Genomic DNA, 25219 nt, shown 5'->3' with positions numbered 1-25219 from the left:
ATGTCATTTTCTCTGTGTTCCTGATTCAGGACAGAGAAGTGCACTCTGCTGCAGAGGGAGCACACAGTTAGGACGACTTTGCATTATTATTATTATTATTCAAGAGGATTCAGTGAATTACATATTAGTGATTAGATGAGGTTTGGGCGTGCATCCAGGACTTTCCACAGGACTATGTGCGTTGGTCTGATGCATGCATGAAGGACAGCTTTAACACCAATGACAACAAAGTACGACTGCTCAACCAGATAAAGGACTATCGAGCTCGGGATCATTCTTGTAGCTAAACATTCACGTAAGTCTCTTTTCTCGGCTGACATCGTTGCAATGCATGTGCTCAGAAATGGGGGAGCTGCCTAACTTACTCCGGGGGCGCGCACGTGAGCGTGCTGTGTTTTCCTCGTTGCATACTTCTCATGCGCGCGCCTGAGGTTAATACAGTAATAATCCGATACTATAATTAATAAGCACAGGTGTCACAACTCTCGTTATTTGCCTGTTATCACGGTCTAAATCGAATGCAATAATTATTAGGGCATGCATGCAGGTAGTCTAGCCATGCAGTGTGTTTGATGGTGGGGATTTTTTTTTTGCGTGTGTAGGCAAGTCGTTGAAAGAGCGCGTGCTGGGAAAAAAAGGCGAGCATACAGTGGCCTTGTGCCTGAGGCTCAGCTGTTGCCTGTCACATCGGTGCCAACTGCACTTCACAGGCAGGGTGGCGTAACCATTAGCCGTTTAAAAGCTTAGCCTCGGCTTTATCTGTGTCTAAAATCAAAAAAATAAATGTTAACGAGTGTGAAATGTGACATTCTAAACTCACGTGTATTCACATGACTGCATGCTGACAGGCACGAGCTGTGATTCCTTACCTCTGACAATTTGCCTCACCATTTTCTCACATCAAACTGCTTGTTTATTACATACTTGTAAACTTATTTTGCACCATTTTGCAGTATGTGCACTCAAAGATATCAGACCTGCCCTACACATTTTCTAGTTTAAACATATTTGCATAAATAAATGCTACCAAACTATATTTCAGACTTGTTTTTTTTAAGTACCAATCTGCACTTTTTCTTCTTCTTTTTGTAGTTTGTATTACTGTAAAGGTACCAAACTGACAACTCCATTTGGTAGCTTGTACACTCAAATAAATGCTCCCAAACTACATGTTCTACATCTTTTTGTAGTTTGAAGACTTTATTAGACAAATGTACCAATCTGTACTTGTCCTATTCTCTTTTGTAGTTTGTACACTCTTGTAACAGTACCAAACCGTTAGTCATAAACTCTTTTGTAGTTTGTTCACACTTGTAAAGGTACCAATCTGTACTTGTCCTACTCCATTTTGTAGTTTGTACACACTCTGCTTGTCCTACACCATTTTGTAGTTTATACTCTCTCACAAGGTACTAAACTCTTTGTCCTACATCATTTTGTACACTTTTGTAAAGGCCCTAGATTGCTTGTACTACTTAATTTTGTAGTTTGTGAACTCAAATGAAGGTACCAAACTGCTTTCTTACACCATTTTGTAGTTTGCTGGCGCACACGTTCTACATCTTTTTTGTCATTTGAAGACTTGATTTAAAAAATGGCACCAATCTGCACTTTTTCTACATCGTTTTGTAGTTTGTGTACTTATAAATATAGGTTCCAAACTTCCTGTTCAGCAACTTTTTGTAGTTTGTGTACTTGAATATAAACTTTACCTTTCTTACAACATTCTGTAAACTGTTGTAAATATAGGAGGCAAACTAATTGCCCTAGACTATTTTGTAGTTTGCATACTCTCAAATATATGTACCAAACAACTTATTCTACACCATTTGTTAGTACAGTCTTAAATAAGCGTACCAAGCATACTTTTCCTACACCTTTTTGTAGTTTGTATACTTGTACATAAAGGTACCACTCTACTTGTCATATACCAGTTAGTTTGAACACTTGTAAAATTCACAAAACTGTACTTATCCTATAACATTTTGCAGTTTGTATCTACATATAACTATCAGACTTGTTTGTCCTGCACTATTGGCATTGCGTTCACTTTCATAAACACCAATGGAACAGTTTTTGTACTTTTGTATGTATATTTTAACTGGGAAGGGGCCTGTGGTGTACTAACTCACTAACTTTTAGAGTACAAAGTACATTTGTTTGCCCTAAAGTCCAATTATGTTCTGTTATTATTTTTTTTAAGTAACTCTATATTCACATTTCAAGGTCAAAGATTCACACAAAGATTCTACAAAGGATAGCACTGATTGACAACTGCAGTGACAAGGAAAATACCTTATATACCTTTTTTGTATATAGTGTACACCCCTTTTTTCAAGTTGATTATGTTCAATTTATATCTATTACTATTATAATTAATATATGTTGTCTAATCATAATCAGACTGTGATCAAGACATTTATTTAAACTGCATATTGCAGTGTGATCTAAATTCACCTGTTAGAATTGTAAATGTATTCCTTAACCTCAGTCGTAAGGTTTTAAAAATGTGAATCTGGCTTTAGGGTTTGCATTTTGAAACGTTTTAATGATTATTGAATGACCACTAATTATATTATATTTCAATGTATGGAGCCACTGTAGAAACACTGTAGTGCCCTCCAGTGGTCGCATTGTGTATTACATGCTTGCTGCAAGCGATTGGCACTGAGGAGGCGTGCCATTGACAGATCAAAGCCTCTGGTGATGTATTGGCTACAAAATAAACAAATATTTATATTTATTAAATTTGCCTTGTTTGGAATTTTTATATACTGGTAAAACAGATCCAAATTGCATACAGTGCACTAGGAAAGTATTCACAGCACTTAAAAAAAATGTTTATTTACAGCCTTATTCCAAAATGGATTAAATTAATTATTTTCATCAAAATTATACAAACAATACCCCATAATGACAACGCGAAAGACGTTTGTTTGAAATCTTTGTAAATTTATTAAAACTAAAAAAAAACACGTACATATATATTCCCAGCCTTTGCTTAATACTTTTTTGAAGCACCTTTGGCACCAATTACAGGCTTAAGTCTTTTTGAGTATGATGTTACAAGCTTGGCACATCTATTTTTTCACTCAAGGTCCATCAGGTTGGATGGGGAGCGTCAGTGCTCATCCATTTACATATCTCTCCAGATATGTTCAATCAGGTTCAAGTCTGGGCTCTGACTGGGCCACTCAAAACATTAACAGAGGTGTCCCGTACCCACTCCTTTGTTATCTTGGCTGTGTTCTTAGGGTCTTGTTGGAAGATGAACCATCACCCCAGGTCCAGAGCGCTCTGGAGCAGGTTTTCATTAAGGATGTCTCTGTACATTGCTACAAAAATTTTTCCCTTGATCCTGACTACTCTCCCAATTCCTGCCGCTGAAAAACATCCCCACCACTATGCTTCACTGTAGGGATTTTATTGGCCAGGTGTTGAGCGGTGCTTGGTTTCCTCCAGACATAACACTTGGCATTGAAGCCAAAAAGTTCAATCTTTGTTTCTCATGGTCTGAGAGTCCTTCAGGTGCCTTTTGGCAAACTCCACGCAGGCTGTCATGTGCATTTAACTGAGAAGTTGCTTCTGTCTGGCCACTCTACCATACAGGCCTGATTGTTGGAGTGCTGAAATGGTTGTTCTTCTGGAAGGTTCTCCGTTTTCCACAGAGAAACGCTTTCAGAGTGACCATTGTTTTCTTTGTCACCTCCCTGACTAGGGCCCTTCTCCCCCAATCGCTCAGTTTGGCCGGGTGGCCCTCCAAACTGGACCAAAAGAGTCCTGGGGGTTCCAAACTTCTTAAATTTTTGGATAATGGAGGCCACTGTGCTCATTGAGACCTTTAAAGCTAAAGACACTTTTCTGTACCCTTCGATACAATCTTGTCTCGGAGGTCTACAGACAATTCTTTGGACTTCATGGCTTGGTTTCTGCTCTGACATGCACTAACTGTGAGACCTTATGTAAACAGGTGTGTGCCTTTCCAAATCATGTCCAATCAGCTGAATTTACCACAGATGCACTCCAAACATGTTGTAGAAACATCTCAAGCATGATCAGTGGAAACAGGATTCACCTGAGCTCAATTTTGAGTGTCATGGCAAAGGCTGTGAATACTTATGTACATGTGATATATATTTTTTTCTTTAAAAAAAAAAAGAAAAGATTTCAAACAAAACTTCTTTCACGTTGTCATTATGGGGTATTGTTTGTAGAATTCTGAGGTAAAAAATGATTTTAATCCATTTTGGATTAACATAATAAAATGTGAAAAAAGTGAACCGCTGTGAATACTTTCCGGATGCACTGTATGTGGTGTTTTTTTCTAAATCATATCATTCTTATCTCATTCCTCTGTCAACCCTTCTCCAAATCTCAGTACTGATCTGTTTTTCATCTGCATTTTATGTCAATTTTTATGATTATTTTTGCAGTTTAAGTCTCCCAAGCACTATAAATAAAAACAAGATCAACCGTCTCATAACTGTAACTTCCAACACTCTCTCTCCTTCTCTCCCTTCCTCTCTCTTTCTCTCTGACTGGCTCCTTGTGTCTGTGCCAAATGGCAGGAGTGACTCCATAAAGTCTCCAACTCCATATGAGTGCTTTACAATTACAGCTCAAGTCCACCACACAGGAGGACATTACTATAAGTGTTTGTTTGCAAGGTGTGAGATTGGAGGGAGATAACAGGGACGTGTCTCCTTTGCAGCATTAACGAATGGAACATGGTGTTCATGTGTATATGCCATAGGAGTCGACAGTTAATCCCTGGTGCCAGCGTGTGTACGTCTCTCTGTTGATTTAATGCCTGGGCAGGCGCAGCATACACAGAGCGGCGTTTGTGTGAGACTGAATTAATCACCATTTGCCTACTTGTGTGCTAAACTGCTCCAAACCCAGATCCTCTGGCACCCTTTTACATGGGCCATCTAGGGGAGAAAGGAGAGGAAAAGGCGAAGAAAAGTAGGTGAATAAACTCATGGCACTTGGAATAACAGTGTCTTTCATTGCTAAAACGAGAAGCAGTAACCTGCTTTTCCTTCAGCAGGCAGGCTGCAGGGCCGAGGCTCCTGCTTCTCAAAAAGAAGTAGAAGCGCTCAGATTATTCTAGAATGTGCCGCTTGTTGAGTCGATGGTGGTCTATGCCTATGTGGCCGCTTAGTGCATGTGAATTGCTTTTGGATCAGACAGAAGATACCACAGTGTGGTAGGTCAACCGAGCAGAAAACATAAACATTAGTCGAAATGAAAGACAGCAACTGATTTCTAGCCTTTTTTATGAGTTATATAAAAGCTCATAGCCTCTGTAGACACATTTATTTGGTCAAATTACAATTAAGGCAGATAAATGTCCAGCCTTTAAAGACGATATATTGTGAAAAATGACACTTATCCCATACTTTAGATTTTTTTAACTCTTACACCCACACTGAGAAAATTAAATAGGTACTACTACTGTATCTCCAATTTAGCAGCGACAAAATAAGAACGTACTTGCACAAACCATACGAATACGAATCATATATGAGAGGTTGAGGAGAGCATCTCGATATGCCAAGTAGGAACTCGTGAAAGACTCATAGCTTTATTTGATCAAATACAGCACTATTTACTATTTTTCTATTTGATAATTATCCATTTTCCTCCATGTTGATGTGATTTCCACTGCCAAACAAGACTTGGTTATCTTTTCTCTGCATGCGAAGTGAGCTGTGACTTCCCAGCTCTAAAATCCCAAAGTAACCTCTCCAAAAAGGGTTTACAGCCTGATAGTACTCTTAGTTCCACATAGTGAACACATTTTGGGATATAGATAGTGATTTCCCTACCGTGGTCTAAGCAAAAGCCACCATATTATACTTATGGTAGATCCCTACAAACAGTTTTGCTTGCAGCCTATAAGGTAAATAATGTAATAAAGCTGAACAGTCTACATACAATGCACAGAAAGTTTCTCTCAGATTTCTCTAAATTTTCATTAAAGATTTAGTTTAGTTTGATTTAATTAACGTGGCAGCACCATACACATTGTAGATGGTGCATTTGACTTGCGCTTGTCACTTGTCAAATGGTTAAAGTTATGTCATGGGAAAACAACTCACGACACACCACACATTCAGCTAATCCATATCAAACTGTGCTGTGTAGAACTACTATAACTGACCTGGTCCCGATAAACTATATGGTATCAAAAACTATATATATCAGATTTTGGCTTATATGAGTCCAGATGTTCAGCAGTAGCCAAATTCTGTACTCGTGGGAATCAATTTGTGAACAATAATGAACAAGTCTATTTTGCTAATAAATATTGATGACTGACAGCCTGTGACTCAAAAAGCCAGTTTATTAATACACCCATTTTTAGAGCTAAAATCACCTCAAATATATTTCAGAAACACTCAAGAAAGACATAAAAAAATTGTAACATAACACTTTAAAGGCCCAACAGTCGCTCTGTGGCAGTCATGAGATTTGAACTCCCAACCTAGCGAAGTACTTTAATGGGGCCTCTGCCTCATCAGTACCAAGAGTTATACTTATCTAAATATATTAGCTAAACTAAAATACAACTCAATCATGGCATAGAATTACACTGCTGGCCCTTTTCATGTTTTTTTTGTTTTTTTTTTATCATCTTACACTTAATAATTGCTGACTCCAATGAAGGCTTCAGCTGAAAGTGGTTTGAATTAACGCTGCTTTGGAGATTAAAGAGATTTAGCTTTGGAGCTTTAGCTTTTGTAGATTTAGATTTGGTGGCTTATGACATACTACTTTGTGTTAATTAGCTTATTCATGGTAATCATGCTAGAAAGGATTATATAGTTTAAGGTTACGACTTGTGAGTACCCATATTTGTATTCAACATCCAAACCAAAATACACCATGCTGTTACTACTTTCTTTTGCTTTCATTTCCATTCCATTCTGTTTATGTGTATATATAGACAATATTTTGGTCATTAACAGTGAAAGGAGCCAGACAAAGTCTTTACTATGGAACCATCTGGGAAAACAGCAGCTCAGTTGTTCTTACTAATCACATAAAGTTATGTGAAGAACACATGCTCATGTTACCAACCACTAATAAGGGCTTATTTGTCAGACAGCTAATGCTGATTACTTGCAGTAGGAGTGGAATTTTAGATCCGCATGCAATGCCATACGACTGACGCAACACTCCAAGGAATGAATCGTTATGAGAAGTGGATTATTATGAGAAGCGTATGAATTATGAATTTTTTTTATGGTCTATTAAGGCTGACATTCTGATAGACAAAACAGGTCTTGTCATTTGAGTATGCCATGTCTTGAATAAAATGCTTTTCCATTTGAAATTGTCACTCGTCTTGATGCCTGGGAATCCAATCAGATGGCGGAAATCGAGCTGGCCTCCAAATACACTGACACACACCACACTTTGAGCCAAAATCGTTTATAAACCAGTCGGCGAATATCTTTACCGTGTAAGCGTGTATAAAGGCCAGTTTTTCAGGCGCACTGTGTAATTGATTCTAAGTACCACTATGGAAAGCCTTCTATCCATCAATGTAAAGCCATCCTTCCTTACTGCGTATTATGTCAATAGTAGGGATATGAAAATGGGTGTGGGCTATTAGTATATTAGATGCAAAAGCATAGTTGGAATTTCCAAACGAAAAAGAAACCCGAGCAGCCGGATGCAACCTGGAGTTTTTGAAATCCAATAAGTCCTAATCTGGTTTGAAGATCTCAGAGTATGCTGTTGACACGAGCACTTGAATAATCAGATCAAATACAGACATTCGATAATGATCCGATTATTAGCAGGTATGTCAACACTCTTGATTTTACGGCTGAGTTGAGAGCAGTTCGGAAACCTGATTGATAACACCATCAACAGTGTAAATATACACTGAAACAGTTTGAAAGGAATGAATACTATCTGCAATCTAAGAGAAAAATTAAAACAGTAGTTGCTGTGTTTAATCCTATACAGAGGTTCTTAGTCAGTGAGCTCCTTACAGTTTTATGACCGAAGTGAGCGTCAGTAGGATCTGGGGTCAAAATACAGGTGGGTCAATATTGACTAAAGCAGGATGAGGACATACCTCCCAGTGTCATCCTGCAGCCCACAATGGTGCAGAGGGAGGGGGTGTCAAAGACGAGTGTCTTGCCTCCAGCACACATAATGGGGCTTCAAAGAGTGCTGAGTTTGTTTGGAATGCTCACACTGTCTTCCTGTTTGAGGGTAAATGAAAACATTGGAATGGCAGACAACCAGATGTGCATGGGATGACACACAAGCGTGTGCACACACACACACAAACTTAGCTTAGGTACTGTAAATGGACACACCCGTTATTAACTACCAAGCTTGTTGGCTTTCACTGACGTGCTTTAACTGACACCAAACAATGACAAATTTCAAGCGCTTGAAAGTCTTTTAAGACTTTGTGCTCATCACCACATCAAAAAAAATGTGTGCATATTAATTTTTCTTGCATTTTGCCACAAAAACCATCCAGTTTTTAGAAACACACACAATTCCAACCAATGGCTTGTGACCAATAAAGGCTCTGATGCCTAATACACAATAGAAATAGGTGGTATTGTGAAGAACACACAGTCTGCCCTTTGGAAAATCTGTTATAATGTTTATGTTTAGTGGCGAGGTCCACTGACTTGCACCATAACCTGCAACCTTTAGGTCAGCAGTCTATAGTGTTTAAGTTGCTTTAGAAAGAACAACAGGAAACTGGAGTAAAAGTTTGTAGAGGTTTGACCTTTTGGGGGAAGAATACGGCGCAATTTAGTGCTCACAATAGACAGACAGAGAGGCAACAGCCACATGTGGCTTGTAAGGGACAATGAAACTCTTTTACTGGGTGACGGTGACGGCGTAACCCTGAGTCAGCATCGGCTAGGTGATATTACTAAGGTCACTCTAGACCATTGCCATGGTCAAGACGCCTGTCTAAAGAGTAGACAAAAAACATCCTACCGTCCGAGCGCCACAGGTTAAATCCATCAGCAGCGTCATTATGATGCTGACAACAGTTTAACAGTGCACAGACCCCAGACATCTGACCTATTCAAGTATTTATTAAGACAAATATCTATGACCATATGGAGAGCAAAAACCAAAAGGCAACAGCTTATTAACAATATTCAGTGGGGGCCAAATGTCAGAATTCACATTGAAAATCTGTTTTAGTTTTTTTTCTTATTTATAATCAAAAGCAAGCAAAATATTTAATTAAATACTAATTAAAAGTTCTATAATCTTATTCCAACTTAGGCAAATGTATAACACTGACCATGTTAATTGGCAAGTGGTAGGTCAGTGTTTTAGGCATTGGACTTTGGAATGAAAGATTTTTGAGTTTTAATCACATCACTCCTAAGCTGCCACTTCTGGGCCCTTGTGCAAGGCCCTTAACTCTCAATTGCTCAGCTGTATAAATGAGATAACTGTAAGTCGCTCTGGATAAGGGCATCTGGCACATGGCATAAAGTAAACAAAATGGTCAGATTTTCCTCCTAATCTCTACTTTTTATGTCTTTGTGTTCGGACAACAATCAATAGAGAATTTAATCTAAAATTTTGTGCACGCTTGTGGAGCCAGCCCGAGTACACGCTGTTATTGAAGCAAACAAGAAAAAAGGGACGGAACAGGCAAACACAATTTATGTATATATTCCAAGCATTTTTACTAATGTTCTCGGACTTCTGGACCCCACTGTACATCTGTATTATCTATAAAAAGGACTTACGTCTGAGAGCAATCAGGAGTAATTTGGTTTAGGCAGAACCCTCTTTTTGTCCTTTAGGATTTCAGCCCAAGTGCTCAACTTAATGCTTTCAATTGTGTCTAATTAAGCCAGGTATATCATACAGAGCACAGACCAGTGAGGCTTCTTCCTCTGCAGTCCAACTGAGGCATGTGTTCAATTAGCTGGTTATATAAAAAAAACTGTAACAGAGCACTTCTCTGAGGAATGTTAATGATTTAAGGGATCGGATAATGGGCTGTGAAACGTTGTCAACTGTTCCGAATGTGTGGCCACTTAGATTATACCTTTTTGAAGTGTTAGACATCTTGGGAGATCGTCACATGATGTGTAAGATCTGGAAACACATTTTCAAGTGGTTATGTATGTGCTGAACTCAGTGTTGGGGTATTTTTATTTATTTACACTTAATTAGTGCTTTTAAAATTGCCGTTGTTTAACAAAATTCTCGAAGGCGCGTCGATTTGTAATGGATGTGAACAGACACGCGAGTAAAATAAACTCGATGGTGTGTTTGGCTATTTCATTGAGTTTATTTCCTTTCTTTTTTATAAATGTAAATCGTCTGACTTTACTGCACTATATACTACACCACTCAGAAACATAAATCGACTTTTGTGTTTCTTTTTCGCTGGTAAAATCTCCTATCAGATTATATTATATGTGTTTCAGAACAGCCCCTTTGACCAAGTGTATGTGTGTAGACTGCCACATGGTCTTTGTGTATAGTGTGACGATATAAAAGGACTTCCTACCCTCAACAGTGTAGGAATGTGTCAGCCCACTTCCCATTGTTCGCAATGAGCTCTGCTCTTTACAGCTAGGTGAGAAAGAGTCAAATAGAGGGTGAAATACAATGTCCCATCATATAGCCCATTAGAGTTGATCTCAGATGGGGTGCATTTCTTTACGTTGTATGAAATTCAACACAGTCGTTCCAACATTTACAACAAATCTATGGTAAGGTAGGACTTTAAATGTATTTAATACTGATACATTAGAAATAAATCAAATGCTGCTTAGGATCTATCTCAAATGTAGTAAAGCCAAAAGATAATATGCAATAAATATTTGACACGGCTAGATTTCGATTAGTTGACCCAGCTATAGAATTCAGAAATTCTCATTTATTTTAGCATTGGTCCATATTTGATATTGCTGTGTATGCTATCTGAACAAAAGTCAAACAACCTCATTCTATCATATGGCATTAAAGGGGTTATCTGAGGGTTATAGGAGCACTGATTGACACAGCGCCAGTGTGGCGTAGTCCATATCAGAGCAACACTCCATCAGTTGACCTTTCCCTCCTCTGCTGAGGAGCAAAGGGCTGTTACAGTAGGGTGATGGTTCTTTATTGGCCTTTATGGCTCTGCCTTTGTTATGCTTGTGTCTTGATAATGGCCATTGGCAGGTCATTAAAGTCTCGAAACAGCCTTACTTTTATAAGATGGCGAGCACACAACTAGGCACTATCTTAAACAATGAGTGTGAACTGCAATAAATAGCAGTACGCTGCTGGGACATAACCTTGTCTCAGGATCATTGGGACTCTTACTAGCATGTCCTTACAATGTGTGAAAAACCAAGTGAGTGGGATCTGACCTTTCTGAGTCAGTTGATTCGATAAAATAAATGACAAAATGAGAAATTTGATATATGACCGAACTGACCATGTGACAATTGGCCCACATTATGAAGAATTTAGGACACTGTCAAATATAGGGCACTATTCTGAGAGCCAAGGCTATGCTTTTCAAATCCTCTGAGGATGAGAAACTGGGTGGATCAGGATTTTGACTTTAAGACAGTTTTGTTCCAACCTGCACTCTTGTATTTCGACTATGAGATGTGTATTGAGACAGGACAAGTTAGGTCAGAGCGTCTGTTTTACAGTTCAAAGAAGTTAAAACCAGGTGTGAGCTGCTGTTTGGGTCATTCTGAACACGAGTGGGCAGAAAGTGGTGGCGGTGGGAGGGAGGGGGAGGAGTTTGCGAGGGGGCAGGAGATTTATGGCACTATGTAGCTAAGGAACAACTAGGGGTCAGGGATGTGTGACTTGTGTTCTTTTATATTTCACAAGTATTTCAGGTCAACCCTGACCTGTGAAACAAGAGCTAGTACTCTAACAATAGAACCCAGAAGTGTTAGGGGCACTACCTAAATCACTTCAACAGATTATGACATTTTGTGGGTTATGAATGGGAAATGTATATATTAAATAATAATAAAAAATCTTTAGCTCAGCTATGTCGTAAGGCATCATCAATATTTCTTCAGTGGTGTTTGTATTTAAAAAGAACTGCCTCTGGACATTACGTCTATAGCACAATTAGCTCAACTACTGTGTGCAAAATGAGAAAGAAGTTGACTCGGGCATCTGCTTAAATGAGAAAGCCGGAATCAAGTTATAGCACATGACAAGAACTTTTATTAGGTAGTTGTAACAGCGAACTGTTCCCTCCATAATTAAAGAGGTGTGAAAAACTCATGCCTGTTGCCAGAGTCTGCACCTAGTAAAATCTTTGTTAAATAGTGCAGAGGTGCTCCCTACTACTGGGCTTTGGGTTTAATTGCACGCTGTGCCGTAATGCCATATGGGCCTCAAGGCCACTAGAAACTTTTCATAATCCCCCATAATTGCTGCAGGTTTTTTAATGAAATTGCATTGTCAATACAGTATCAACATGGGTTGCCTGTCCACTGAGGACAGAGGTCACTCAGCATTTTCAACACTCCAAGGCAAAGACTCATGAAAGCCTTCACAGCAGGATGTGGGGTTGTTTATCTCTCAAAGACTTGCTAATGCAAAGGAGTGTGAACTCTTTCTTCATCTCACTCCGAACACAAAGGCCTCGAGTTTGGGCTCAGTCCTGCTGGGATTGAGCGTCTATGTCCTTGACTGCAACAATGGCTTTGTCCACAAAAAAAAAAACAAAAAAACCCTCACACAACCACAATGTCAATTATCAATCATTGCACAGAAGACTAAACAGTTAAACATCCCAGAAGCTCAAGTTGTACTTCAAAGATGAGCCTGCATCACAGCTGAATTAGCCAGGGTGTATAATCATACACCTTTTGCAGACTTCAGAGGAAGCTTCGGTTTCATGAGCGAAAAAGCTTGCAGTGAAATGGTTTGGAGTACCCACAAAGACCACCCTGGGATAGAGTGACTTGGTGCTCCTCCATCATCCATCGTTTAGGAAGCAAGCACCTTGGACTCAACTTTAAGCTTTGTTTATTGAAACAACAGAAAGGCCTCCAACTTTTTCACATTCCTCAGGAAATTATAGAGATGATGAGGTCAACTGTGTTTTACTCAGGGCCTTGAGGTTGTCTAAGTTTGGTGGGTTTACGTCATAATCTGGTATGGTTTAAAAAAAAGAAGAAGAAATTCACTTGCAGTTTAACTTATTTTTTTCCCTGCATAAAGCAAGTGAAATAGACAACAGTATACTCAAACAATACTGCAACTAATCATGAAACTTCCTTGTGGAAGTGGTTGGTCTGGAAAGGAACTAGTCCTTTGATTCATATGGAAATAATCCCACTGGGTTGCATGTAGAGCTTTTCTTCAGGCACAGTGACATCGATCCGCTGACATCATTGTAATTGTAAGATTGACTTTGTTAGTGAAGAAAACTGTCTGAAACTGCCTCTGGCAAGTTTTGGTAGTTTTAATGCATGAGTTAACGAAACAACTAATTCCTTAAGGGTACTGTCACTGACACATTAGTGATCGTTTTTCATATGTAACCATACATATCTCTGAATTAAATTAAACACTGTTTTATCAAATCGACACAAGCCACAGATCATACACACTTAAGCTGAATGGCCATTCAGTTGAAATGTCATGGACAGAGAAGACCTACTTTAACATTGGCCTTACAAGTTATTAAATAGGCTAAAAGTATGGTTATATCTCTAAATCTGAGTTTGGAGCAGTTTCTCAGCTCAATCCTGAAGCAAACAGGGCCAAAATGCCCTACTAAAATAACCGGGCTCATTAACGCACATGCTTGGATTGACCTAAAAAAGGCTATCAAAGCTACAGCTACATTTTGGAACATTCTGAGGAAAAAATAAACTTGTGAGGAAAATACTCAGTGTTGGAAGTGTAAGATATAAGAGTGTAATATGAAGTGTAATGTATAAGGGCGGTGGGGGGGTGCTAGAGCTGAATGGCTGAGGCTGGGTTATGAGGGAGTGGCTTCCAGCCTGAGCTCCACAGATTGCAGTAAGTGAAGGAGCCATCTGGTTGAACTGCTCTTCTCGCTCTTGCTCACTCATACTCTCTCCCTCTATCTCTCACACACATACACACTAACACACACACACTCCAGCTGTGTGCTGGATGTACACATTAGTCAGATCATCATTACTGGAAGGAAATGCAACAGGAGGCCTAAGGACCAAGCCAACTGGATTTTTAGATATGAAAAGCCAAGCCTGGAAAATGTTACTCCTGAGGACATGTGATCTGATGTGATGATGTGTTTACAATAAGAACGGGAAGGAGCTTTTGGAAGAGTTCCCTTTATTTCAAGACTTGTGTGTTTGAGAGGTAAGGTCCAGAGAGGTAATTATGGAAGTTGGATTGACTTGTACTGTTTTTGACTTGAGGTATGAAATAATTAGTCATTGGCTCAATATGTCAGGGTAAGCTCTACTTTTCCAAGTTAGAAACAGTTTTATTCAACTTTAATATCCTGCACTGGATTTGAGTTTAAATGTGGCAAAGAGGCATCTGTCTAATGCCTGGTCTCGCTGAATACAGCATGGTGTGAGAGTGTGTATGTGACCACAGAGAAGCTGTGGTTAAATAACAGCAAGTTCTAGTCAACTGCTTGATGAAAGCCTGCCTGAGTACAGGTGGTCCTTTTCTAGCTACAAGCACAAGCTTTTCTGCCATTTTGGCAACAGAATAGTATATCAATTGTGCTCTAATGAGATCTCTACTGAAGAACCGTACATATTGACCTCATCATTGGCACACTATGAAAACTCATCACGATGCTAAATGATTGAAATAACTGTTATTTTTGCAATATATACAAGATAACATGAGTGAAATGGACAAGAACCTGATGTTCGTTTTAAGAAATGACGATCTCTTTCTGCCAAATTGTTTCACTGTTGCCTGCATAGCATATACAAACAGTTCTCTTGTATCCATCCAATCTTCTACTCTGTTCATGCAGAAGAGGGAGTCCTTTTGGAGTGCTTTTTTGGAGCATGTATCTAATCTCTAACAGACAATAGGATATAGACTTGTTGACTTAACGTTCTAATCCTCGGCGCTGTAGTGGAAAGAGACTCTCATCAGTGGAACACAGACACTTTTAAGAGCTTAGAACTGGTGCCAAGGATCATGTTCTTGACATTAAAACCTTTAGTCGGGTTCCCAGAGCTGACGGTATTTTGCGCAGTTCCAAATCAATCGAGGCCTGCAATGAATGGAAAGTTTTGTGGATTCAGTTCACCTGCACAAAACTTTATGTTCAGTTATTGATTGGGATAACTCACAATAAATAAGCATAGGAAAGTGACTCTTAAGATAATCACTTAATACAGATACATTTTATCAAATACATTTCTATTAGTGAGTCAGGAAATTGAATTTTGTTGGGGCTTGACCTCAGCTCCTCAGGACATACAGAACAATTCCTGTTACGGCTGAAATATTTTTAGATTAGATTTCTGATGGTCCCCAAACTGTACCAGTGTATAAGCGCATGTGTGTGTTGGGGGGGTTGTTAGTCCGCCCACTCAGACCCCCTGTGCACAGCCTCTGGCTGAGGGATTCAGGCTCTCTGTGGGTGGATCTAAAAGATATGCATCTTGGGCTCCCTAAGCCATGTTAACAAGGTTTTCTACAAAAGAAATAGATGTTAAACACTTTCTGCTAGAAGAGTAACACATTTGGAAAGGGCCACACATGATCACATGAATAAAAACCTGGCTTTTGTCCAGGATACAGGATGGAGTTAGTTAAATGGTGAAATCCACCATGGTGTCTGATGAAGTGAAAATTAGCAAAATAATTGTAAATTTGATGTTCAAATGAGGGTGTGTCAAAACATTGAGGCAGCTGGTTAAATTTTGTTTTAATTAAAAGTAGGGGAATACTTGAGGCCTTAAAAAGATTATAGGGCTTCCTTTTGCTTTCCAACTTTTTTTTTTCTTTACTTTTTTAGGTTTGTTTTAACCCTATTAAACTCCCCTACATTCGTCTGTGGGTACAACCTCACATTCCTAAGTCTTGGTCTTAAAACGACATACATTCCTTATCGGTTTCAGTGTAGTTACTGAATGATTAATAGTGGTTACTGAATAATATGAATAACAGAATAACAAGCCAGTAGTTTAAGGGGTTAAATAGCTAAAAGAATAGGAGTCTGTGTGCGCGTTTATTTGGGTGGTACTAACAGATCTTGTCTTGCAGGTTAAGAAGTCAGTGAGGAGATAAATATCTCAAAAGGCAAAAGATCTTAGATCAACCAGAAAATAACCCAAACAGACCCAAAATCTGGTAACCTTACCAGATCTACAGGCTAATAATATGTGCTTTCATCTTCAAACTTTTTATTATTGTTTATCATATTAATAGCTTTGTGTAAGTAAGAACTGTTGCTCAGTGAATAGTTGGCTACAAGAGCCAAGACTGGACAGATTCTGAAAAGCTAAGCAGTCACAATGAACAACTCACTCAATAAAGATTATTCAGGGACAAATCCAACTCAATGGAAGTACAAGAAACACTTCGTACATTGGACACGTTAATCTTTGTACGATGTGTGAATAGTAGAGAGTCAGACACTCCGAACAATCAGTCATGAATATGCAGCGTGTTGGCTAAAACTATCATGCCACTTCAAAGAGTACAATCAAATGTGCCTGGCTTTCTCAGCTGTCCACTTAACCACAGCAGGGAGTGAAGAGGTGCAGGAGGGGGAGGAGGGGTGCTTAAGTGGTGACTAGGGCTGACTGAAGTCACACAGTATGAGTCCGTATAGCTGAAATCTGACCACAACTACACAACTATTTATGATCAACAGGCATGTCTGGAAAAGTCATTTGAACAAAGTTTTTTTTTTTTTTTACCCACACTTCATGATAGGATGCGCAGAATACATCTGCATAGAAAAAAGAAGAAGAACGTGAAGTTTCTTACGAACAAGGACGCCTTTTCCCTCACTCTTGAGACCGCATGTCAGGCTTTTTGTGAAAGCAAACTAAAAAATAAACACAATAAACACATTATTCACGATATTGCATTAGAAATATATGTAAAAAGTATGTAGATATACTGACTATTAGTACATTTTTCTCTCCTGATTCCTTTATCTGATTCATTTTTTAAACCCTCTAGAAACTGAAACTTTAGAACGTTCACGGTCATATCTAGTCCTAAAATGTATTTGCCTACTGCAATAGCCCAGGACTGTAGCGTGCACACGACCACACAAGTGCTAATTCTAATCCTGTGCGGTCCTATCAGCAGTAACATTAAAACTAAAACAGGCAAAAAGATTTTTTTGCAGGCCTGTTTTCTCCATAAAGGGAAAACTATGAATCATCACTGCTATAAAAGCCAAAAATCAACATAATGTGTTTTAAGTAATGAGCACTGGAGCTTCTCTGAGTGTTGTCAGACTCAGAGGATACAGATTCATGAGTAACAAAAAAGCCTTTTTGCTTGTTTCATCTCTAGGAGGTCTGCATGATGAACCTGGAGAATCCTAGTGGTTTCCCCAGGAGCGGGAAGCATCTGGATATGGATCAGAAGGTCGGCAAGCTCACGTTCGGCTTTCAGAGAAGCTCTACCTCGGATGATGATTCAGGATGCGCTCTAGAGGAGTATGCCTGGGTTCCACCTGGTCTACGACCCGAACAGGTGAGCCATTTGTTAAATGCTCTTACTGTCACCTCCACACCCATCTCTGGTATTTAAAAAAAAACAGCTGATAAAATGACCTCACCAAATTGATGAATCAATACATGTCACATCATGAGCGTTGTTCTTATCGCTGATTTGAGTCCAAGCCTGTCAGTGGGTTAGACAACCCGATTTCAGACTTAACAGAGAGTGCAAGTATCCTTAAGCAATCTTGATTTATATACAAAGAAGGATTAATCAGTCCATCGGGTTCCAAGCTTGTTCTAAATCATTCTAATTAGATCAGCCAACTCATTTGTTAGGGAAGCAGAGCATTTTGTAGGCATCGCCCCACAGGCGCTTGGAAACAGGATATGCTGTTTTTTATTTACAAACTGTTTCGTGGAAAGTCTGTAAGTCATTAAGGCAAGCTGGCAGACAATGGCCTAAAGCGATTGAACACTAACTGCCAGCTAAGCGCACAGTATGAGGAACACTCTGGGCGATGGCTGTTTTTTGTATTGGCGCGTCTGCGAAAGGCAGGCCTTCTCGTGACTGAAATGTGATGATGTGGCACTTTTCCAAGTCAACAGAGAAGGACTTAACAGTTATCTCAGAGGCTTGCTAATACCCCCCCCTGTCAATGCTCGTCTGAGAAGCACATATGACTGCAATCAGGGGTGAGGGGCGAGAACAGGGTCTAAAGCAATATAAGACTAAAATCCAAACACTGCCTTTGTGTTAAATGCAAGGAGCAACTGTAATGTCTTTACAGCTGCCGTTCCGTAAATTACCCCCGAAACATTATAGGTGATCATTGCTGGGAAGTACACAGATACTCAAAAAAGAAAAAAAAAAGAATCCACACTGTTCATTAGTTGCCCTAGGGAGAGGAGTGGGTGGTAATATTAGCATGAAATGAGCATGATTTATGTTACTGCTCATTGTCAGGTTTAAATGGCAGCCTGAATAACAGCAGGATGCTGCTTAAGCAGGAGGAGACAAGCACAATCTTCTTTATCTGCTGAATGTTACGACCAGCACTCATAAACCTATGCCCCTTACCGAGGTCACCCGCTAGAGGGGAAAACACAGTAAAGAAAGCATCTTTGGCTCGCACAGAATGAAAAATAGTAGTATAGACCCTTCATGGTAGGTCAGTAACAGTAGTAAATTAATCAAACGTTGAACAACAAGCCCTGCTATTCGTAGACATGATAAAATGGATATGTAATGGAGGTTACTAAACCCTGGTGTAAATTCCAGTTGTCTTTCATGTGCGGATAAGCGATACCGGAATGTCAGTTGTCAAGGACAAGAGTGTGCCGCGATATAATAATAGCAAAAATATTTACAGTGTGTGTGTGTAAATGAGAGCCTGCACACCTTTATACTGTATATTGACAACTTAAATAGTATTACAATTTTAGTATATGCCAGAGGTGGTAGCTCAGTATTAGCCTTTCGATAGGAAGGTCATGAGTTCAAATCCCTCCACCACCAAGGTGCCACAAAAGGCCCTTAAGCAAGGCCCTTAACCTGCTCTGCTCAGTTGTAAGTCGCTGTGTAAATGTTAAATATTTAAGGCAGACATCTACATTTTTAAAAGGATGACAAGACGTTTCAGAACAATATGAATTATTATTGTATAATTAAAATCTACTGATAGAAGAGATAAAGGAGTTAAAAGTTCTGTGGTAGCAAAGAGTTTGTAAGATAATGCTGAAGTATTTTGCTGAATCCAGCACTATTTCTCATCACTTATTTACTAAAATTCAATATTTAAAATAAATTTACATATAATTTTGTTTTAGATATAATATAACACAGGGGGGGGGGTTTGAATCTATCCACGACAGGTTTTCATCACTTGTAACTTATGACACAACCTTTTGCTATCATGTAATCAGTTCACTTTATGAATAAAGCACAGTATATATAGAACACAGCTGTTCATCTGCAGGTGTGAGCTTCATTCATTTCCAGTCAGTGATGTCTGATTTGCAGGTCCAGGCTGGTCAAAGAGTCATTCCTGGACAAGCTTGTTCGCCATGACATCAGGACAGCCTGACTGACTAATATTTGAGTGACATGTACATTTAAAAAAGTCAGCAAGTTAAAGGGATAGTCAAATAATAGGTGTTTATTTTTTCCACATGACGATTTCATTGACCCCCCACCCTCAGAGGAAATAAAAACGAGCATAGACATGTGACATCAAAATGCTTGCCAAAAACCAATAAGAATTGCTTTGTGTGCTGACAGCAAAGCTCATCTAGAGACATCTGCATCATTAAAATGCATTACATTTTTTTTCATATTAAAGCACATATTTTTTTATATTGCTTCCGGCCTTCAAAAATGACATTTGCCTGGGTGTAATTACTTGAAAATTTTTTTGTGTGATATCAGTGTTTAATCGTAATTTTACACTCTTGCTTTCGGCATTGCAGGTCCAGCTGTACTTCTCCTGCCTGCCTGAGAATAAGGTTCCATATGTTAACAGCCCAGGAGAGAAATACCGCATCAAACAGCTCTTGTATCAACTGCCTCCGCATGACAATGAGGTAAGATAACCTAGATTGAAAAGTACTAAGAGATAGATAGATAGATAGATAGATAGATAGATAGATAGATAGATAGATAGATAGATAGATAGATAGATAGATAGATAGATAGATAGATATGCTTAAACCTCAAAATAAGAATGAAGGAATGTGTTGACATCCTGTCTGCATTAACTACTCTATTTACGTATTATGAAAATGTATATATGTATATGAATTGATTGTTCATCAAAGAGTTGCATTTAAAATGTTTCTTTAGCTGTATAAGCTTATTTCACACCTCTGTTCAGTTATTTAAAAGCAAATCTGGAATAGGGCACACTGTATAGCAGGAATTCAATAGCAGTTTGGGGTTAAGTGCCTTGCTTGGGGCAATAACTGCTATAATCAAAGGAAGGATGTTAGGACTCCCCAGATACCAGGCATAATACAACAAGCCATCTCTAGAGCAAGGAAACCTCCAGCTTTGGTTCTCTGGTTTGAAGCCATAACCCACAGGGGCACCGCCACCTCCAGAGGGTCCCGAAAATCAGTGAGGAAATAAAGCGTCTTTTGTTTCGTCCATTCTTGAATGAAGATGTGCTTCTGCATCGCATTTCAGACCCCACTCAAAATTGCTTTTTAAGGATGAATAAGTGTGGGTACTGGTTAACCTCATGCGTTTTTCATACCTTGTGTCATTCATCGGATTCCTCTTGCCATCACAGAGGACATCTTTGTTTCCTCGTTCGTCTGTGGGTGTTGGCACAAAGAGACATTTGAGCTGGTGATTTTATGATGTTGCTGGGGGGACTCGACACAACATGTGGCACAGAGATTCCTCACATGGCTGTGGTTTGCAGGCAGAGACTGTAAGGATGCTACTCCAATGTGTGTTGTGCGTGCCACAATTATCGCTCTGAAGTGCTATCGTGTTGCTTGCTTTGTCTCAGGTTTTTCTGCAGTCTCGGGTTTTGAACATTTCTGTCGCTCATAATCACTCGCTCAACCAAATCACTCACCGTTCACAGCCCGCAGAAGTAGAAGAGGTCGCTGAATGGTTTAAATAAAACCAGACAAACCCTGGAATCTTTTAACTAGAGGTATTCTATTCCTGTTTTAGGTGCGCTATTGCCAGTCCCTTGGCGAGGAAGAAAAGAAGGAGCTACACATGTTCAGCGTGCAAAGAAAAAAGGAAGCGCTTGGGCGGGGAAATCTAAAGTTGCTGCCCAGGGCTATGCTTCACGCGATCTGCGAACATGTATGTTTTTAATTAACAATTCCTATTTGTCGATGATTCATAGAAATAATATAGTCGGACAAAAATAACAGACTTTTTTTTTTTTTACTTCAGTGTGGGGAGGATGTCGGTGGAGGAGAGATGGCAGTGTTCGCATCACGAGCAGGGTCCGGAATGTGTTGGCACCCGGCGTGTTTTGCTTGCTCAACATGTAACGAGCTGCTAGTGGATCTCATCTATTTCTACCATGAGGGGAAGATTCATTGTGGCAGACATCATGCTGAATTACTTAAGCCACGCTGTTCAGCCTGTGATGAGGTAGGCACAAACACTTACTATGTATTTTAAAATTAGGAAACGTGAAGTCATTGTTCCTAATCAACTTAGTGCTAAATGGATTCAACATCTGGATAGATCAACTAATTGAGTACACTGTCTACTTTCCAGATCATTTTCGATGACGAGTGTACGGAGGCAGAAGGCCGTCATTGGCACATGAAGCACTTTTCCTGCTTTGAATGTGAAACCATTTTGGGTGGCCAGCGATACATCATGAAAGATGGCCGACCCTACTGTTGTGGGTGCTTCGAGTCCCTGTATGCTGAATACTGTGAGGCCTGTGGAGAACACATCGGTAAACCTGTCTTTTCACGTCCTTAGGCTTGTAACTTAAATGCAGTAACGCCAGTGTGCTTTTGCAGAAAATTTGCACATAATGACTTGTATTTAATCTTTCAGATCTGTTACTTAAGCAAGTGCTTTTACCGTAAATAAAAGGTCATTCCATAATTTCATATTCATGTGACTGCAAAATGTTGTTGCAAAAGACGTTGTAATTAGTACAACTGCTTCGTTGTGGAAAAGGGAAATTATTTGTAGTGTAAATTATTACTAAATTTCATTTCATAATCCACATGCCTTCACAATAAATGAAACTTCAGCAAATGTATTCATTGATCTTATCCTTCTAACATCAAGGTTGCATTAGTATCATCAATAACCCCTGTTTGATTTTTGAGGCATCTACCCATTCCCTCCTAATTCTGGTTATTTTCATGTAGGGGTTGACCATGCGCAGATGACGTATGATGGTCTCCATTGGCATGCCACAGACGATTGCTTTAGCTGTGCCCAGTGCAAAACCTCTTTGCTAGGATGTCCATTTCTGCCAAGACAAGGCCGCATCTATTGTTCCAAAGCTTGTAGCCTTGGTGAGGATGTCCATGCTTCGGACTCATCCGATTCTGCCTTTCAGTCAGGCAGGTCTCGTGAATCCCGCCGCAGTGTCAGAACAGGAAAGAGCAGTCGTTCTGCAGATCAGTGTCGCCAGTCTCTGCTGTTCTCGCCCGCCGGAAATTACAAGTTCCCTGGTTTCTCGGGCAACGCTGAAGACACATTGTCGAACAAGCTGTCCCATTTGAACTTAACAGACGAGCATTTCTGGAGGAACAGAGAGGAACAGGAAGTGCCAGAAGACCATGAAGAATGGGCTGAGCATGAAGACTATATGACCCAACTACTTCTTAAATTTGGAGGGCATGGGATCTTCCAGCAACCCGAAGACAGCAGACCCACTGATCCATGGATGACTGACTCTGAGATTAAAAATAAGGTGGAGTCTAAGCTTTCAGTAAGTGGTGGCAATAGCAGTCTGGCTAGTAAAAAATACAAGACAGATATGTATTGGACACATTCCCAAGACGGACTTGGAGACTCAGCATATGGTAGTCATCCTGGACCTGCAAGCAGCAGGAAAATCCAGGAGCTTGATCTGGAACATGGTTCTAACTTTAAGCATGAGGAAAAACAGTGGTTTAACGACTCTCTGGAATGCATCACGGATGGGCTGAAGCAGCAAGAGCAGTGTGTCCGGGACTCCATGGACTCTCTAGCACTGTCTAATATCACGGGTGAGTATGTAAACCAGTAAATGAAATTTGTGTGAAAAATACTGTTAATGAACTACTGAGATCTGAGCTTGAATCTCTTTTATAACAGGTGCATCAGTGGAAGGCGACTTTAAAGAGAAGCATATTCCCTTTTCACTACAAAACTTCACCAAGCTCGAGAATCAGGATTGCGAAAAGACAAGCAACATGGGAACTCTAAACTCTTCGATGCTCCACAGGAGTGCCAACTCCCTCAAAAGCCTGACGTCCGAGCTCGAGCAGGTAGAAGTAGCAGAAGAGGAAGAACCAGAAGAGGTGATCCCTCTCCCAGAGAAACGATCCATTCTTCCCGTTCTCCGGAGATCCAGGTCTCAATCGAGGCCTCATCAGGTCAAGTTCTCTGATGATGTCGTGGACAACGGACACTATGAAGATGCGGACGTGCGACAGCCTCCGATGAGTGAACGCACTCGGAGAAGGGTGTACCATTTTGACGAGCAAGACGAGCGCCGCCGCCGCCATCACCGCAACCACAGGCGAAGGAGCCGAAAGTCTCGGTCCGACAACGCACTGCACATCGTGCCCAAAGAGCAAGCTCGTATGTGCTACAGAGAGGACTATCTCCAGCGTGGTCCTATCCCTACATCTCAGCATGTGCAGCACTCCCATTCCCATGTGAACTCCGAGTACGGCATACAGAACCAGGCCGCAGAGAGATTCTATCGTCTTTACGGAGACGACGACGATTGGTGCTCTACATGCTCATCTTCTTCCTCTGAATCGGAGGAGGAAGGCTTCTTCTTGGGTCAACCCATTCCACAACCCAGGCAGCCTAGATATCAGTATTATGCTGACAAACTTCCCAATCAAGTACTCCCGCCTTACGGCACAAGGACAAAGTCCAAAAAGAAGCGAGGACATAAGGGGAAGAACTGTATAATTTCCTAGACTGGAAAATAGTCACCAGTATATTGCAATACAATAGTTAGCGCCTGCATTTAATCTGGCTTCATTCAAAGGCCAGCAATGACCACAGCTCACATCATTTCTGCAGTATTTTTAATGAACAAGACTGACACATTCTTGAAAAGGCTCTGTTGCCTTGCATTTCAAAAATATTACATGTGCAAAAAAAAGAAAGAAAAGAACTAGCAGGTCACTTAGTCATGGATACAATGAAAGAGTATATTTATAAAATACCATATATAAATGAGTGAATATTTAACAGTGCAAATATGTGTGTATATATTGTAAAAAAAAAAAAAAACTGTTCTGATTTAAAGCAGATATTTTTATATCCCTGAATTTTTAACAAAGGAAAAAAGTACTATGATAGTTGACAAATAGCAGTAGACGACAAATGATTTGCAGCAGCTTCACATTTGTTTATTAGTTGTTGTTTTTTTATGTCACCAAATGCAATGCAGTTAGACCTTTGTTATGCCAGGGTCCCATGTACACATGCTTCTTTTCTATTAAAACAAACTGAAAAATACATTCTACCTTCTGTATTATGTGGTGCGTCATTGGTTTGAACTTTTTTTCAACGGTCCATAGTAAACAGCATATGCTATTTTCTTCATTCATAAATGAAGAATATTTATTACCAATGTTTTATATGAAATGTTTTCAAATGAAACATTTTACAAGACAAACTAATGAACTGATTTGAGAACACATCGGGAATGTTTATTACAGGTACTCCTCATAGCTTAGTTAGTAAGTGAGTTCAAAATTATAACAGAACTAATAAACCAGTGCACAATAACTTAGCATTGTTCATAATGACCATTCCTAAGGAGGGTCAAAACCTGACCAGATTAGTATGGTTGGTCAGATTTAAGCGTTGTATTAACATCAGATATAAAATGCTGGAGCTT

At 39.7% G+C, this 25219-nt stretch overlaps 1 protein-coding gene across 1 annotated transcript; it reads left to right on the top strand.

Annotated features, from left to right (window-relative positions):
- Positions 1-24834, top strand: prickle1a (prickle homolog 1a). The gene is made up of 8 exons (XM_046860043.1): positions 1-295; positions 17500-17682; positions 20118-20231; positions 21334-21471; positions 21565-21768; positions 21898-22084; positions 22512-23360; positions 23449-24834. The coding sequence occupies exons 2-8, from the start codon at positions 17509-17511 to the stop codon at positions 24285-24287; spliced, it is 2505 nt and encodes an 834-aa protein (XP_046715999.1). The 5' UTR covers positions 1-295; positions 17500-17508; the 3' UTR covers positions 24288-24834.
- The last annotated feature ends 385 nt before the right edge of the window (positions 24835-25219 follow it).

The sequence above is a fragment of the Silurus meridionalis genome, chromosome 10, assembly GCF_014805685.1.
Source record: "Silurus meridionalis isolate SWU-2019-XX chromosome 10, ASM1480568v1, whole genome shotgun sequence".
NCBI lineage: Eukaryota > Metazoa > Chordata > Actinopteri > Siluriformes > Siluridae > Silurus > Silurus meridionalis.
This window is presented reverse-complemented; position numbering and strand designations above follow the sequence as displayed.

What these genes read in the sequence shown, in the direction of transcription:
- prickle1a (XM_046860043.1), top strand. Translation starts at nt 17,509, where the DNA reads ATGATGAACCTGGAGAATCCTAGTGGTTTCCCCAGGAGCGGGAAGCAT. An exon ending in CTGGTCTACGACCCGAACAG is followed by an intron (nt 17,683 to 20,117) that starts GTGAGCCATTTG and finishes TCGGCATTGCAG; the next exon opens with GTCCAGCTGTACTTCTCCTG. An exon ending in TGCCTCCGCATGACAATGAG is followed by an intron (nt 20,232 to 21,333) that starts GTAAGATAACCT and finishes TTCCTGTTTTAG; the next exon opens with GTGCGCTATTGCCAGTCCCT.